Here is a 14,201-nt window from a genome sequence, read left to right on the forward strand (position 1 = left end):
GATCCCCTATACTAAAGACATCTTGTCATTGGCTTGGGGGTGTAGTGGAGGCGTGTCCTGTATCTTTCTCCTACCTTGATCCCCTATACTAAAGACATCTTGTCATTGGCTTGGGGTGTAGTGGAGGCGTGCCCGCTGTCTTTCTTCTACCTTGATCCCCTATACTAAAGACATCTTGTCATTGGCTTGGGATGTAGTGGAGGCGTGCCCTCTGTCATTCGGTGGAGTATTGCCCTTTGTCTTTCCCCTACCCTGATCCCCTATACTGACATCCTCTTGTCTTTGCTAGGGGGTGTGGTGGAGGCGTGCCCTCTGTCTTTCTCCAACCTTGATCCCCTATACTAAACACATCTTGTCATTGGCTTAGGGTGTTGTGGAGGCCTGCTCTCTTTCTTTCTTCCACCTTGAACCTCTATACTCAAATCATCTTGCCATTGGCTTGGGGGTGTAGTGGAGGTTGAGGTGTGGTGGAGGCGTGCCCTCTGTCTTTCCCCTACCCTGATCCCCTATACTGACATCCTCTTCTCATTGCTAGGGGGTGTGGTGGAGGCGTGCCCTCTGTCTTTCCCCTACCCTGATCCCCTATACTGACATCCTCTTCTCATTGCTAGGGGGTGTGGTGGAGGCGTGCCCTCTGTCTTTCCCCTATCCTGATCCCCTATACTGACATCCTCTTCTCATTGCTAGGGGGTGTGGTGGAGGCGTGCCCTCTGTCTTTCCCCTACCCTGATCCCCTATACTGACATCCTCTTCTCATTGCTAGGGGGTGTGGTGGAGGCGTGCCCTCTGTCTTTCCCCTACCCTGATCCCCTATACTGACATCCTCTTCTCATTGCTAGGGGGTGTGGTGGAGGCGTGCCCTCTGTCTTTCCCCTATCCTGATCCCCTATACTGACATCCTCTTCTCATTGCTAGGGGGTGTGGTGGAGTATTGCCCTTTGTCTTTCCCCTACCCTGATCCTCTATACTGACATCCCCTTGTCTTTGCTAGGGGGTGTGGTGGAGGCGTGCCCTCTGTCTTTCTCCTACCTTGATCCCCTATACTAAACACATCTTGTCATTGGCTTAGGGTAATGTGGAGGCGTGCTCTCTTTCTTCCTTCCACCTTGAACCTCTATACTCAAATCATTTTGTCATTGGCTTTGGGGTGAAGTGGAGGTGGAGCTGTGGTGGAGGCGTGCCCTCTGTCTTTCCCCTACCCTGATCCCCTACACTGACATCCTCTTCTCATTGCTAGGGGGTGTAGTGGAGGCGTGTCCTCTGTCTTTCCCCTACCCTGATCCCCTATACTGACATCCTCTTCTCATTGCTTGGGGGTGTGGTGGAGGCGTGCCCTCTGTCTTTCCCCTACCCTGATCCCCTATACTGACATCCTCTTCTCATTGCTTGGGGGTGTGGTGGAGGCGTGCCCTCTGTCTTTCCCCTACCCTGATCCCCTATACTGACATCCTCTTCTCATTGCTTGGGGGTGTGGTGGAGGCGTGCCCTCTGTCTTTCCCCTACCCTGATCCCCTATACTGACATCCTCTTCTCATTGCTTGGGGGTGTGGTGGAGGCGTGCCCTCTGTCTTTCCCCTACCCTGATCCCCTATACTGACATCCTCTTGTCATTGCTAGGGGGTGTAGTGGAGGCGTGTCCTCCGTCTGAAAGTGTGACGGCTCTTACGGTTGACATACTCATCGAACCAACAGGAGACTCCAAGATCCTCTCCATGGGCGACCAGGTAATAATGATTGTTAGCTATTTAGAGGACTTCGTATCTACGAACTGACGTGTTAAGTCAGTCACATGTGAGTGCATTTGATCATGTCTCACAATGGTAATGCGTGCTATACCAATACTAAACATTTCCTTTTTCGTCCATTTCTTCCACCCCCTCGCTTTCACCCCTCTAACTAAGCCCTTGCTTATGTTCTGTCAAGTGTTTTTGAGAGGCTTACGCTGTTTCTCTTCGCCAGATTCACGCTACATCACCTCTCATGTGCTGGGGCTACTCCGTACCCCAGGCTTCGGTCGAGCCCGCGGTCCTCTCAGCGGCCATCGAGAAGACAACCCTGGCTTGCAAGCTGCGAGGAATTATGGGATACTTTTCTATAGATTTTGTTACCTTCATCGATCCACATACGGTAATTAACAACACTGGATGTAGCTAGCTGATTTCGTCGGGAGAAAGCCTTGTTAAATTATTTCGTATTTTTAACGCCATTTCTCCCTTCTGAAAAACAGTACTAAAGACAGCTTTTCCCACACTGACCTGCCCGTAATTTCTCTCAATTCAATTGTTAGAGTGAACCATAAGACGGCTGAAGAAGTTGACCTTATGACATGTAATAAAAGGAAGGAACCAGGATTCTGGAACCGATAAGCGGCGCAATTTGCATGGCATTTTAAAGAAGGCCAATCACGCCGCCATTTTATGCTCCCGCTCAATGCCAAGTGACTTAATCCATTTCCATCTGCTAATTCCCTGGGTAACCAAGATATTTTCTATCGAATATCGTCAGTACCAGACTCCATTCGTAAGTTTCCTTGCTAATAAACCGTTGTATTTTCAATTAGAAACGATAAAAAGGGATGGTTGATCGACATTCTTTAAGCCACCAATTTTTATCCAAATTTTGATTTGTTTTTTCAATTTTCTTTTGCTTTTTTTTCTATTTTCCTGACCTAATCAAGTAGAGCTCTCAATAAAAATGCATTTCTCTTTTTTTACAGATGGAACAGCAAGTCTGGGCAGTAGACCTTAAGCTTCAGTACAGTGACAGCATGGCCATGACAAATCTGATGCTATACGTGACCGGAGGAGCCATCGACCCCACACGGGCGTCCTTTGAGGTGCCGGTCAAACGCAAGAGGGAGGAGAGCGGGAGGCGACGGCGACGAAGAGTTACTGATGATAAGGAGGTAGCTATCGCTTGTGAGAGGCAAAGAGTATATAAAGAAGGGAGAGATGTACAGAGGGAAGTGTGGTTGAATGGAGGCGACGACAACGAAGGGTTACCAAAAGTAACGGGTGGTAGCTATTGCTTGTGAGATGCAGAGGGTATATGGAGAAGGAAGAGAGGTACGGAGGGAAGTGTGGGTGAATGGAGGCGACGACAACGAAGGGTTACCGAGGATAACTAGATAGCTATGTCTTGTGAAAGGTGGTATTCGAATAGGGGAGGGGTAGGAGTGGACATATTGTACGAGGAGATGGGGAGAAGAGGGGTCGAGTGGAGGTGACGATGACGAAGAAATAAAGGTAGCTATGGTTTTTGGAGGACACCAGGTGCGAGAAAAGGAAGGATCGAGAGGGTACGTTGGTACGACGTCGACGACGCTTAACAAGTGATAGTGGAAGCTTGTAGGAGCCGTGAGGTATAATAGAGATAATTGTTAGGGGAAAAAGGTAGAGGTAAGGAGAGTAGGGACGACAACAATGCACGTTTACGGTATGGGGTATTAAAGAAGGAGCGAAAAAGAGAGAGTAGTTCAGCGATGTCAGTGCAGTCTTTTAAAGGTAGCAATCGCTGCTGAAAAATGTTAAGGTATGGTGGTAGAACACGCACAAAAAATCTATCTTTTTTTTATTTTGTTATTACCTGAATATGCTATTTTCTTCTCCTAGCCCCCTCCCAATCCAAACCGTTATGCGATAACCAGCACAAGACTGCTGCACTCAAACCTGAGCGTCATTCACTACAGCGTGTTCTTCCAGATGTGCCGCGCGCACGGCATCGGCTACGATATTAAGGTGGGTAGGGTGGCTACTAGTTAATAGAAGCTATCGGCTACGATATTAAGGTGGGTAGGGTGGCTACAAGTTAATAGAAGCTATCGGCTACGATATTAAGTTGGGTAGGGTAGGTAGGGTGGCTACTAGTTAATAGAAGCTATCGGCTACGATATTAAGGTGGGTAGGATTGCTACTAGTTAATAGAAGCTATCGGCTACGATATTAAGTTGGGTAGGGTGGCTACTAGTTAATAGAAGCTATCGGCTACGATATTAAGGTGGGTAGGGTGGCTACTAGTTAATAGAAGCTATCGGCTACGATATTAAGGTGGGAAGGGTGGCTACTAGTTAATAGAAGCTATCGGCTACGATATTAAGTTGGGTAGGGTAGGTAGGGTGGCTACTAGTTAATAGAAGCTATCGGCTACGATATTAAGGTGGGTAGGGTAGGTAGGGTGGCTACTAGTTAATAGAAGCTATCGGCTACGATATTAAGTTGGGTAGGGTAGGTAGGGTGGCTACTAGTTAATAGAAGCTATCGGCTACGATATTAAGGTGGGTAGGATTGCTACTAATTAATAGAAGCTATCGGCTACGATATTAAGGTGGGTAGGGTGGGTACTAGTTAATAGAAGCTTTTAATAGAATTTCCAACATCCGCTCCTTTGTCATTGTTTACATTATATTCATTTGCAAGCAAACTTAAAAAAAAACCATCCACGACCAGGCACGCACTCAGGGGAGTGCAATGGGTACGAACGCACCCCCGCACCCCCCCCCCCCCCCCCACACACACACACACACAGCCGAAGGTCCACTTTCGGTTTCCAATGGACGTGCTATTTGTAGGCAAAACTATAAAGCATAAGCTAGATCACTCTGGTATGTAGCCAAATCCGACAACAAACGTCCCGTGGAGATACTACAAAGGCATTAAAAAAAATCCATTTTTGTTCTTTCGGGGATCTGATCCTTCATTGACGATATTTGATTGATGCCGCCGTTTGCATTACTACGAGGCTATTTCAGACTGCAGTTGCTTCAAAGAATTGTGTTGACATGCAGCTGGCTTATTTTCAAACATGACAAAGGGACGTTGATCAATCGGACGCCTATTTTTATTTATTCATTTATTTATTTATTTATTTATTTATTTATTTATTTATTTATTTATTTATTTATTTATTTATTTATTTATTTATTTATTTATTTGTTTGTTTGTTTGTTTGTTTGTTTGTTTGTTTGTTTATTTATTTATTTATTTATTTACGGACCTTGTGCTCACACGAAGAACATCCCCTATTTTCAGTTTTAGTTGAATAATCCATTCTATATTCATGAAAGCATCAATAATGCTTGTAAACAATCGCTAGGTTTTGGCGCTGTTTTGGAAGAGTGTTTGGATTTTGAGACTTTAAGGAGTAGCTGCGTAGTATGTTATCACGTAAAAAGCACTTTATTTTATAGATAAAAAAAAATGGATTTTGAAATAAGTGCCTCCCAAATAGAACGGTTGCGGCGGATAAACAAGTCCTCCCTAGTTGATTTACTTTCTTGCTGAACCATTATTTGCAACATGCCGGCACCAGATCAATTATTTTTTCATTTGAATGGCTAAAGAATGGGACCAGCTTTGGCTGTCTTAACCAGTGTAGCACCTAGTGTTAACCTTCCTTCTGTATCCCGTCATCAGGAAAAGGCTGGCACCATCTTCACACTTGTGGACAGCTCCAAGCGCGATCATCTGGGCATGTTGTGAGTATTCAAAATTATTAAATAAAACTTAAAGAGCCCTTCTCAGCCACAAGTTTGTTATTATTTTAATTCTAAACCGGAAGAGAAATTGTCAGAAGTAATCTCAAAATAACAATCTAAAAAGAAGTTTGTACATTATTTTACTAGTTTTGGTAGATATTATAGCTAAAGCTATTATAGCTACGTCCTGACACGTACAGACAGAATGGTGGCTAAGATAGAGTTCATGTGTCTTTAAAAAATTATTTTTCTGTGTTGTTCAAAGTCAAGAGTAAGAATTTGCAGCAAATGTTATCCTCCTTACCGTAACTTGCTACACCTTGTATCACGCTATATGCTCGAGTCTAATAGTACGTTGTTAGTCGAGCCTGGTGTGTGTGGTCTCTCTTATTATATAAGTTCATTAGTCAAAGGGCTCGTTACGTGGTTTGTCATCTGCCATACATGGTTTGTCTCTCTTATCCAGGGTCATGAGTGACGATCTTCAAGGCTCGTTGTCCACCTTCGCTCGTAACCTGTCTGTCATCCATCAGGAGATATCCGCACCCAACATGCAAGGGGAGAGTAACTTCCAGGTAACGGTACACTTGGTGCTGCTGTGGGTTCTAAGCGGCTGACCATTTACCTTTTTCATGGGAGGAGAGGGGGGGGGGGGGGGTGGGAAAAGAAAAATCTTACAAATTCTTGTTTTGTTTTGTCCAAAAAAAAAGCCGTCATTGATAAAACACCATCCTGCGAGGTTGAGACGTCTCAACCTCGGCGGCCACTAAATAGCGAGACGTTCGAGGCCCTGAAACTAGGGTAACTTGCACGGTAGTTACCGTAAAAAAAGTCGTGCTCAATTAAAAAGCCCACCTCCCCGTCTCCATGACGATGATGTGAAAGGTATTATTGATCATGATGGTGATGGTTGTATTTTATTGCGAGGACGATGAGGGCTTATGTTGATGCTGATGGCGATGGTTGTATTTGATGGCGATGGTGATGTGGAGGGTATTGATGGCGATGGTTGTATTTGATGGCGATGGTGATGTGGAAGGTATTGATGATGATGGTTGTATTTGATGGCGATGGTGATGTGGAAGGTATTGATGATGATGGTTGTATTTGATGGCGATGGTTGTATTTGATGGCGATGGTTGTATTTGATGGCGATGGTGATGTGGAAGGTATTGATGATGATGGTTGTATTTGATGGCGATGGTTGTATTTGATGGCGATGGTTGTATTTGATGGCGATGGTGATGTGGAAGGTATTGATTATGATGGTTGTATTTGATGGCGATGGTGATGTGGAAGGTATTGATGATGATGGTTGTATTTGATGGCGATGTTGATGCTGATGACGATGATAATGTGGAAAGTGTCGATGATTATGATTTCTGGTGATGACGGGTGACGGCTGATTGTTATAGTGATGACAATGATGATACCGAGGGACCAATGACGACAAGAAAGATTAAAATGATTATTACAATGATAACGATTAACGTGATGGTGATGATAGCGATCATGTGTTTTTTGCATTGAGATGACCTATTCCTTTTTCCTTATAGTCTGCGATCGACGACATTGATAACATTCTCGGCACCACCTCAGAAAACGTTGAGAACCCCCCGCCCGCCCGCTCACCCCAGCTACAAGCGCCACGCCCCAAAGAGATGCAGCGCATTTTACGTGAACACCAACAAGTCATGTACGCCGTGGAGAAGGACAAACAAGACATGAAGGAACAAAAGGTAGAGTAACCTGGGTATCTAGACCATTTAAGGATAACAAGGCAGAACTTGCAGAAAGAAGGAGTAGGTTAACCTGGATATCTAGACCATCAGTGAAACAAATGTACACTGTGAGAAAGATAAACAGGACATAGAATAATAAAAACATGCACTAACATAAGAGACGAGATGTTAAGAGCGAAATCTAGAGAAATCTTGCTATCTGGACATAAGCGAAAAGTATGGCTGAACTTGATAAATCAGCACGATGTCGAAGTTGTGTTTTACGCCTATGTGGAAACAGAACATCAGCGACATACACTACACATTTCACATACACTTTCAACCTAATGTGGATTTATCTCCATCGCCAAGCCTAAATGTGCCTTATTTTTTCCAGGAGAAACAATTACAAGAAGTGGAAGAAACTGTGAAGCAGAACTCAGAACAAGCAGAGCGAGTATCAGCCGTCCCGAGCAGTGCCCCTCCCCCCTCCCCTGCTCACGCTATGACCCCGGCAGGGTCTGTAGACGTCCTGGACGCCCCGTCCCCACCGCCTCGGGAACGCGCTGAAAATGTGATAAGAATTCCAAGTGACGATGGCGTGGCAGATGTGCAGACCCCAATTCCGGATAAGGGCAAAGGCTTAGATACTGATGAGACCCCGGATGAGGGCAAGGGTCCTGATACGGGCAATGTTCAAGTTGAAGGAAATGTTCCGGATGAAGGCAAGGTCCCGAATGAAGACAAAGTCCCGGATGAAGTCAAGGTCCCGGATGAAGACAAAGTCCCGGATGAAGTCAAGGTCCCGGATGAATTCAAGGTCCCAGATGAAGTCAAAGTCCCGGATGAAGTCAAGGTCCCGGATGAAGTCAAGGTCCCGGATGAAGTCAAAGTCTCCGATAAAGCTCCGGAAAAAGCTGAGGGTACTGATGTTAAAACCCAGGCAACAGAACATACTGTTGCTGAAGGGGAGGACAAATCTCTCCCCATGGAGCAAGGTGGTGGTAAGAACTCCAACCAGACGAGATCCTCAAGCCAAGCTGCCTCACGGAACTTGCAAAGGCGGGTCTCCTTCTCCTCCGACTCCAAGGAAGAGAAACCGCCATCATGAGAAAAATGACTATTTTTACACACGTGCACATTCATATGTCCTAATATAAAAAGCATGTATGTTTCGGTTAATCGAACCTCCAGGGGTGATTTAGTGGTGATTATTTGATGAGTATAACAGCTGCTGTATCTATGTAAATACCTAATTTTGCAATATTTTAATACTAATATTTGAAAGCATTTGTACACTTTTTATGTAAATACACGATTTTCATCACTCGAAGACGTATTTAGATTGTATTTTAAATGGTACATTTTTCGTGATTAAAAGAGACTGATTTGTATTCAGGCATTTATTGGGAATCCATCTGTCCATAAATAATCGTGCCCCACAGAGTGTAATGTAACAGTTAATAAAGCTATCCCTTCCCCAGTAGGGGCGTGGCTCTCCCAATATTTCGATGCTTGCTACAGCTTTGCACTGTTAATAAAATGCTCTTGGTATAGAATATATACTTTATTACAGTTTCACTGTATGGTTTGATATGTACTGGAAAGGGGCTTGATCCATCTGATAGAGAAAGGCCGACAGATGCGATAAATACACGTAAAGAATAAACTCAAGTATGCAATAAGATAAGATAAACATGTAACTGAATATGTTTTTCTTGTTGTTTGGCCTTTGGAGTTGAAGTGAGAAACCAAAATAGATGGATACAAGCAAGCTGTCACTGTACGAGTGATAGTGATGTACCCAGGATTTTTTTACTAGGGGGCTTTACTTCTCAAGGGTGGGGGGGGGAGGTCTGTTACAGAGTTCAACTCGAATATTTCAAGGGTAGGGTCTACGATGTAGATGCCAGAAAATCTGACAAAGCGACCGATACTTGACACTATCCTCAGAAGTAAATGTTTTTTTTCTGAATTATTTCAATGATGGTAGATATGACGGGGAGATTTGCCCATTGGCTGATGATCTACTGCGGGATCCGGTCAGATTTGGGAACATCTGAAAAGAAACAAAGATATTTTCTTAAATCCTCAACGATGTGTTATTATAGCAGTGAGTATTACTCTTTGTCTTTGAAATGAAAATTTGGGTGCGCAATTAAAGAAGTGAAACAAATCCGCCCGAATGACAGTGTAAATCAATGAGTCTTTCTGTTCAAATTATCTAGACAAGGAATCCTGCATTAGATGGGTGCGCCATTACTGGAAGACTGAATGGGAAAAAGGGTCGTTCATTTGCGCAGGGACAGAGACTCGTTGAATGCTGTTTTCAACCGAACTTTCGTCGACTATTCCCATCCTCGCGCACCAAGGTCCACCCCTCTCATACCCCAGGGGCAAGGAGGGATAGACCCAGGCGAGAGGATGGACCATTCCCCATGGCTAAATCACCTTCAGGTTTTCTCTAGCGCTTCGAGAAGCATGCCTTACCCCATCAGGTGACAAACTCGCGGTAGAGCTCTGTTTATGGCCGACAACCACCGGGTTCTTCTCGGCAAACACTCGGTTGAAGTTCGACTCCCGATTCTTGATTTCTAGCCTGTACCGCTGCACCTCCCTGCGCAATCTTTCGAGCTCATCATCACGCTAGAAAACAAATGTGGTGGATGCAAAAGGTTCACATAATAGGGCAGACCCCTCTTTTCTCGCCCTTTTTTACTGTCGAATCCGTATGTGTAAAAACCACAGGCCCTGTTAGAGCATTCTTTTTTAACCATGGAAAGCGGCCGTAATTAACACTCAGTGTATACGATTCTAGACTGGCGAAAAAAGGACTTCACCAAAGACTACCACGCCATTGACTACCATTACATAACATTGCAGCGGTTTTGCCAGCAATTTTAACAGGAGACCCAAAAGGGACTTTCAAGGCATTTTCTAATTGTATTTTAGATAATGTCTCATACATTTACTTTATTTTTGGCTGCTAAAAGGGGGATAATGGGCCCCCTAGGCCAGCCCCCTGGTTACGCCTTTGCATTGACTACCATGGACTGTCACTGACTACCGTTGTTTTCTTGGTGTTGCAGCAACCGCCTTTATTTCGTGACCGTACATCGTGGTGCTACAACATTGGTGACACAAGCATCACATTGCTACAGTATATTCGTGACGGTAGTGAATGAACTCATGACCCTAATACGACCCGCGATAAGCGCTTTTTCACTGCTAAAAGTGGACATTTCACGTACACAAAACATCGCGGTTTCTTTTTCAGGTGCCTTTATCTTCATGCACTTCGTTAAGTTAAGAAGTCAAAATATGAAGGGGGTCTTGATACGAATTTAGAGAGAAACATGAAAATTGACAGATGCAGAACAAAACTCAAGACAGAACGCGAGAACAAGCAGATTGCCTTTCCCTCAATCAAAAGTTCCAAAGCTACTAATCAAATTGTCAAAAACGTCACCAAGTTTTTCGATTGATGGAAACCAAATAACAGGTTCCATAACTTACAGCACGTTCTCTATAGATGGAACCACAGATTAAAACTGCAGCAAACCTATGTTTTGTTTTTTCTACTTTAGCCATTATATGTGACTTTACCCTGTAAAAGGTCAATAACATGCAGATCATGTCAATATTTTTCAAGTATGATTTTGATTTTTTTGGGCAAAGAGTGTTGTCTTTGGGAGTCCCCCTTCATTGGTTTAGGACAACGGACCTCCAATAATTGGTAAATTTTCTAGAAGCTAAACCAATGCTGATTGAAAATACCCACAAAAAAAACCGGTCTCTAACCGGTATTGTTTTAGTTTATAATCAAAATGGCCTAAAAATCAAACTCTTCACAAACTTACGTAGCAAAAATCTTTTCAACGAAATTGCTAGAACTCAAATGCTATATTGCTTGTTCTATTAACCCCTTTTTGCTAAACACGTTTGATGCAAATAGAAGTCTTTGATTTTCTGACCCTTGGTCGACCAACTGTGACAGTCGCTCATTTCCTACCTTAATGAAGTGAGTGGTGCATAACAATCTAAAACAACCTCAGGGTTTGAAATACACAACATTCCTTTTTTCTTTTGAACTCTACTAAACAAAACTTCATTTCTCATAAAAATCATTATGAGGATATAAGAGGTGGTGCATTATTTTTAGAAATGTATCATCCATAAACAAAACATCTGTACAGGACCCGAAATAATCCCAGGACCCGAACCGATCCCAGGACCCGAAATCATCCCCAAAAGTACCCCAACTGATCCTGGGACCCGAAACGATACCAAGGAGTCCCTGAAATCAACCCTAATGAATTGTGGTAATGGACAGAGGGAAAGCAGAAGAAATACTTGCAATTATTGAAGTATAATAAAGGGTTAACAGCGACTCGATTTCTAAACAACGTGACTTATAAATATTAAATTCCAATACAATACTTCTATTTATTACATTGCCCGGCGTTAACAAATACACACCTTTAAATTGCTACTGAAAGGAATACAGCATAAACATAGCACAGCTTTGCTCAGATCAACCAAACTTTTGACCTTCAATCACACTCTAAACATTTTGTGGTTCCGACACATGACTCTGACACCATAAATCTTATTTTCGTTAAACATCACCCCTGAAAATTAATATTATATTTGACAACCAAACATGTATTTCACCACGAAATCCTTGTTCACGCGAACGAACATTTACTGACACATTTTAGGCAGCCGGTTTGGCTGAGAAGATGGAATGACAAAAGCACACTGAGTAATACACTCGAACAACCCTTCTACAGTACTACCGATATAAAATATTAAGAGGATGTGGCTTTTGTTGAAAGTAATATTATGTGAGTTTTGAATTTCCTCATGTAGTCGTGCGTACACTGCGGCATGATCTCATGATGAGAGGTCTTTCATTCACCGAAAACAAACATGCCAAAAAATAACTTTAAAACATTTCGCTTCCTACGAAAAGCAGCATGTCCTATCTGTTAAGACTTTCTTTTATGGCTTGTTATGGAAAAGTGATTTATCCACGCCGGGTTCTTCAAATTACTATCACAAAGAATTGTTAGTTGACCCCAATTTCTGACTCAACCACTGTATTCCCCCACAGCCGTATATTAAAATCTTAATACTATAGTTTTAGAGTTAATGTAAATTTCCTTTTAATAACACAAACAAAGCTGAATGTTTCATGTTTTTAAAACTGAAAGCCAATCCTTACACATTCCTTTAGTTATCCATTACTGCAATTCCTTGGGGTTTATTTCGGGGACTCTTGGGGATCGTTTCGGGTCCCGGGATCAGTTGGGAACTTTTGGGGGTCGTTTCAGGTCTTGGGAACGTTTCGGGTCCTGTACATATCCCTTTTGCATTTTTCATTTGAGCCTATGAAGAGTCATTAGATTCCCCAGGGGCAGATCCAGGATTTCAAAAAGGGGAGTGGATGGCGAGATAGACGGCATATAACTGATCAAGTGGTTCATGGTAGGTCACTACATAGATCTTACAATACCTCAAGCTGAATTGGATTTGTCGCGTCAGCAAAGTCAAGCAGACGGACAGTACATCCCGTCCCTAGACATTTTTCAAACAAAGTGACTTTTCAAATTTTTTTACTAAAAAAGGGGGGATGGATATCCACCCAATCCAACTCCCCTGTATCCGAACCTGGTCCCTCTACTTAGAGACCACTCCCCCCTTCATAACAGGTTTCCTTAAACAGCCCCTAGTATACTGCTAGCCAAAGAAATAGACTATTTGGTATCCATGGCAACCACTCTGAAAACAACACTTTTCCAGCCACTCCCCCTCGGGGTGCCTGTGGCTTTTCTTAAAGACACTGATACATACATACCTCATATGCCGGAGTTGATCTTGGCACCTCTGGAGTTTGCTGCTTTGGTTTGACAAATTTTGATTCCTTCCTTTTATTTTTCTCATTTATAAGTTGTTGTATCTGGTGCGACAACTGTCGTTTAGTATCCTCAAGTTCTTTATTCTGCTGTGAGAGTTGTTTGTTTTTCATTTCGAGTTTGTTGATTTTATCCTCATTTTGAGTCTGGGCCTCTGTCATTTGAATAATACTATCATTAAGCCGGTCCATTTCACCTTGCCAGTCACCCTCTAAACCGTCCAATTGCATATTTATTCTATTTTTAGCCGCTAGAGCCTCTTGGAGCTGTCTGTCAAGGTCTTTTTCACGCTCTTGTAGTTCACCTATATGCTTTTTGTAAGTCTTGAGTTTTTGAGATTTTGTATTGAGTTTACTATTCAAGTCTGAAATTTCGTTTTTACATTTCTCAAGTTCATTTCTAATTCTCTGCAATTCTTCAGCATGGATATTCCCATAGTCAGCTTTGCTTGTGAGCTGTTCCCTTAGTTTCACAATCTCTTTTTCAGCCATCTGAAGTAGATGCTCTTTTTGTTCAATTGTTTTTCTCAATTCGACTTCCTTCTCATTCAGTCCAGTTATTTGTTGTTTGTATTTCTCAATTTCATTATTTTTAATTTCCAGCAATACTTTACCTTTCTCTAAATCTTCTAATTGTCCTTCCAACCAAGATATTTTACCCTTGACCTCGCTCTCAATGTTTTTAATTTGTTGATCGTAAACAGTTCTTATTGCGTCAATTTCGACTTCCCTTTCGTGGTTTCTCGTAAAAAGCAAATGCACAACCATGGTTAGCTCTGCTATTTTCCGAGAAAGTTTTCCCTTCAAATCCACTGTCTCTCGACTTTTCGCCATTTCCAAGTAGTTAATATCAAGCTATCATATAAAGCTTCTTCGGGTGGCAACAATATTTTGAATGCGATGTATAATAAGATGTTACCTTTCTTTTATCAAATCGAGTTCACAGTATCTTGCTAATCCTATAAGTCTCGTCTTTCCATACGTAAAAGAAATCACACCATCGAATCATCCCAGCTACGCTTGAGGCCAAATTGCGTCGTACCAGGTTATATTTTGCGTGCAAATCTCTCGTTTACGTTTGCCACAAAAG

The 14,201-nt window shown here is 42.8% G+C and overlaps 2 protein-coding genes across 3 annotated transcripts in view; one reads left to right on the forward strand and one right to left on the reverse strand.

Moving 5' to 3' along the window:
* The window catches only part of LOC5509174 (IQ domain-containing protein H), a 34,820-nt gene extending 26,232 nt beyond the window's left edge, over positions 1-8,588 (forward strand). The window contains exons 29-36 of the mRNA XM_032378070.2: positions 1,618-1,724; positions 1,960-2,127; positions 2,717-2,905; positions 3,612-3,737; positions 5,412-5,473; positions 5,940-6,048; positions 7,030-7,212; positions 7,592-8,588. Coding sequence (XP_032233961.2) covers positions 1,618-1,724; positions 1,960-2,127; positions 2,717-2,905; positions 3,612-3,737; positions 5,412-5,473; positions 5,940-6,048; positions 7,030-7,212; positions 7,592-8,305 — 1,658 coding nt within the window. The 3' untranslated portion in view covers positions 8,306-8,588. The remainder of the gene's footprint in view (positions 1-1,617; positions 1,725-1,959; positions 2,128-2,716; positions 2,906-3,611; positions 3,738-5,411; positions 5,474-5,939; positions 6,049-7,029; positions 7,213-7,591) is intronic.
* A 158-nt stretch (positions 8,589-8,746) lies between these two features.
* LOC116616151 (lamin-L(III)) lies at positions 8,747-14,128 on the reverse strand. Of its 2 annotated transcripts, XR_004295221.2 has the most exons (4): positions 13,055-14,128; positions 12,713-12,774; positions 9,685-9,840; positions 8,747-9,253 (listed from the first exon to the last, which is right to left on the reverse strand). XR_004295221.2 is itself a non-coding variant. In XM_032378072.2 (3 exons), exons 1-3 carry the CDS (start codon positions 13,943-13,945, stop codon positions 9,170-9,172), a joined length of 1,131 nt encoding a protein of 376 aa, XP_032233963.1. In that variant the 5' UTR covers positions 13,946-14,128; the 3' UTR covers positions 8,747-9,169. The 2 variants fall into 2 exon arrangements, 1 of the variants encoding a protein (XP_032233963.1); XM_032378072.2 differs by lacking the exon at positions 12,713-12,774.
* Positions 14,129-14,201: the final 73 nt, after the last annotated feature.

This window comes from Nematostella vectensis, chromosome 5 (genome assembly GCF_932526225.1).
Source record: "Nematostella vectensis chromosome 5, jaNemVect1.1, whole genome shotgun sequence".
Classification (NCBI taxonomy): Eukaryota; Metazoa; Cnidaria; class Anthozoa; order Actiniaria; family Edwardsiidae; genus Nematostella; species Nematostella vectensis.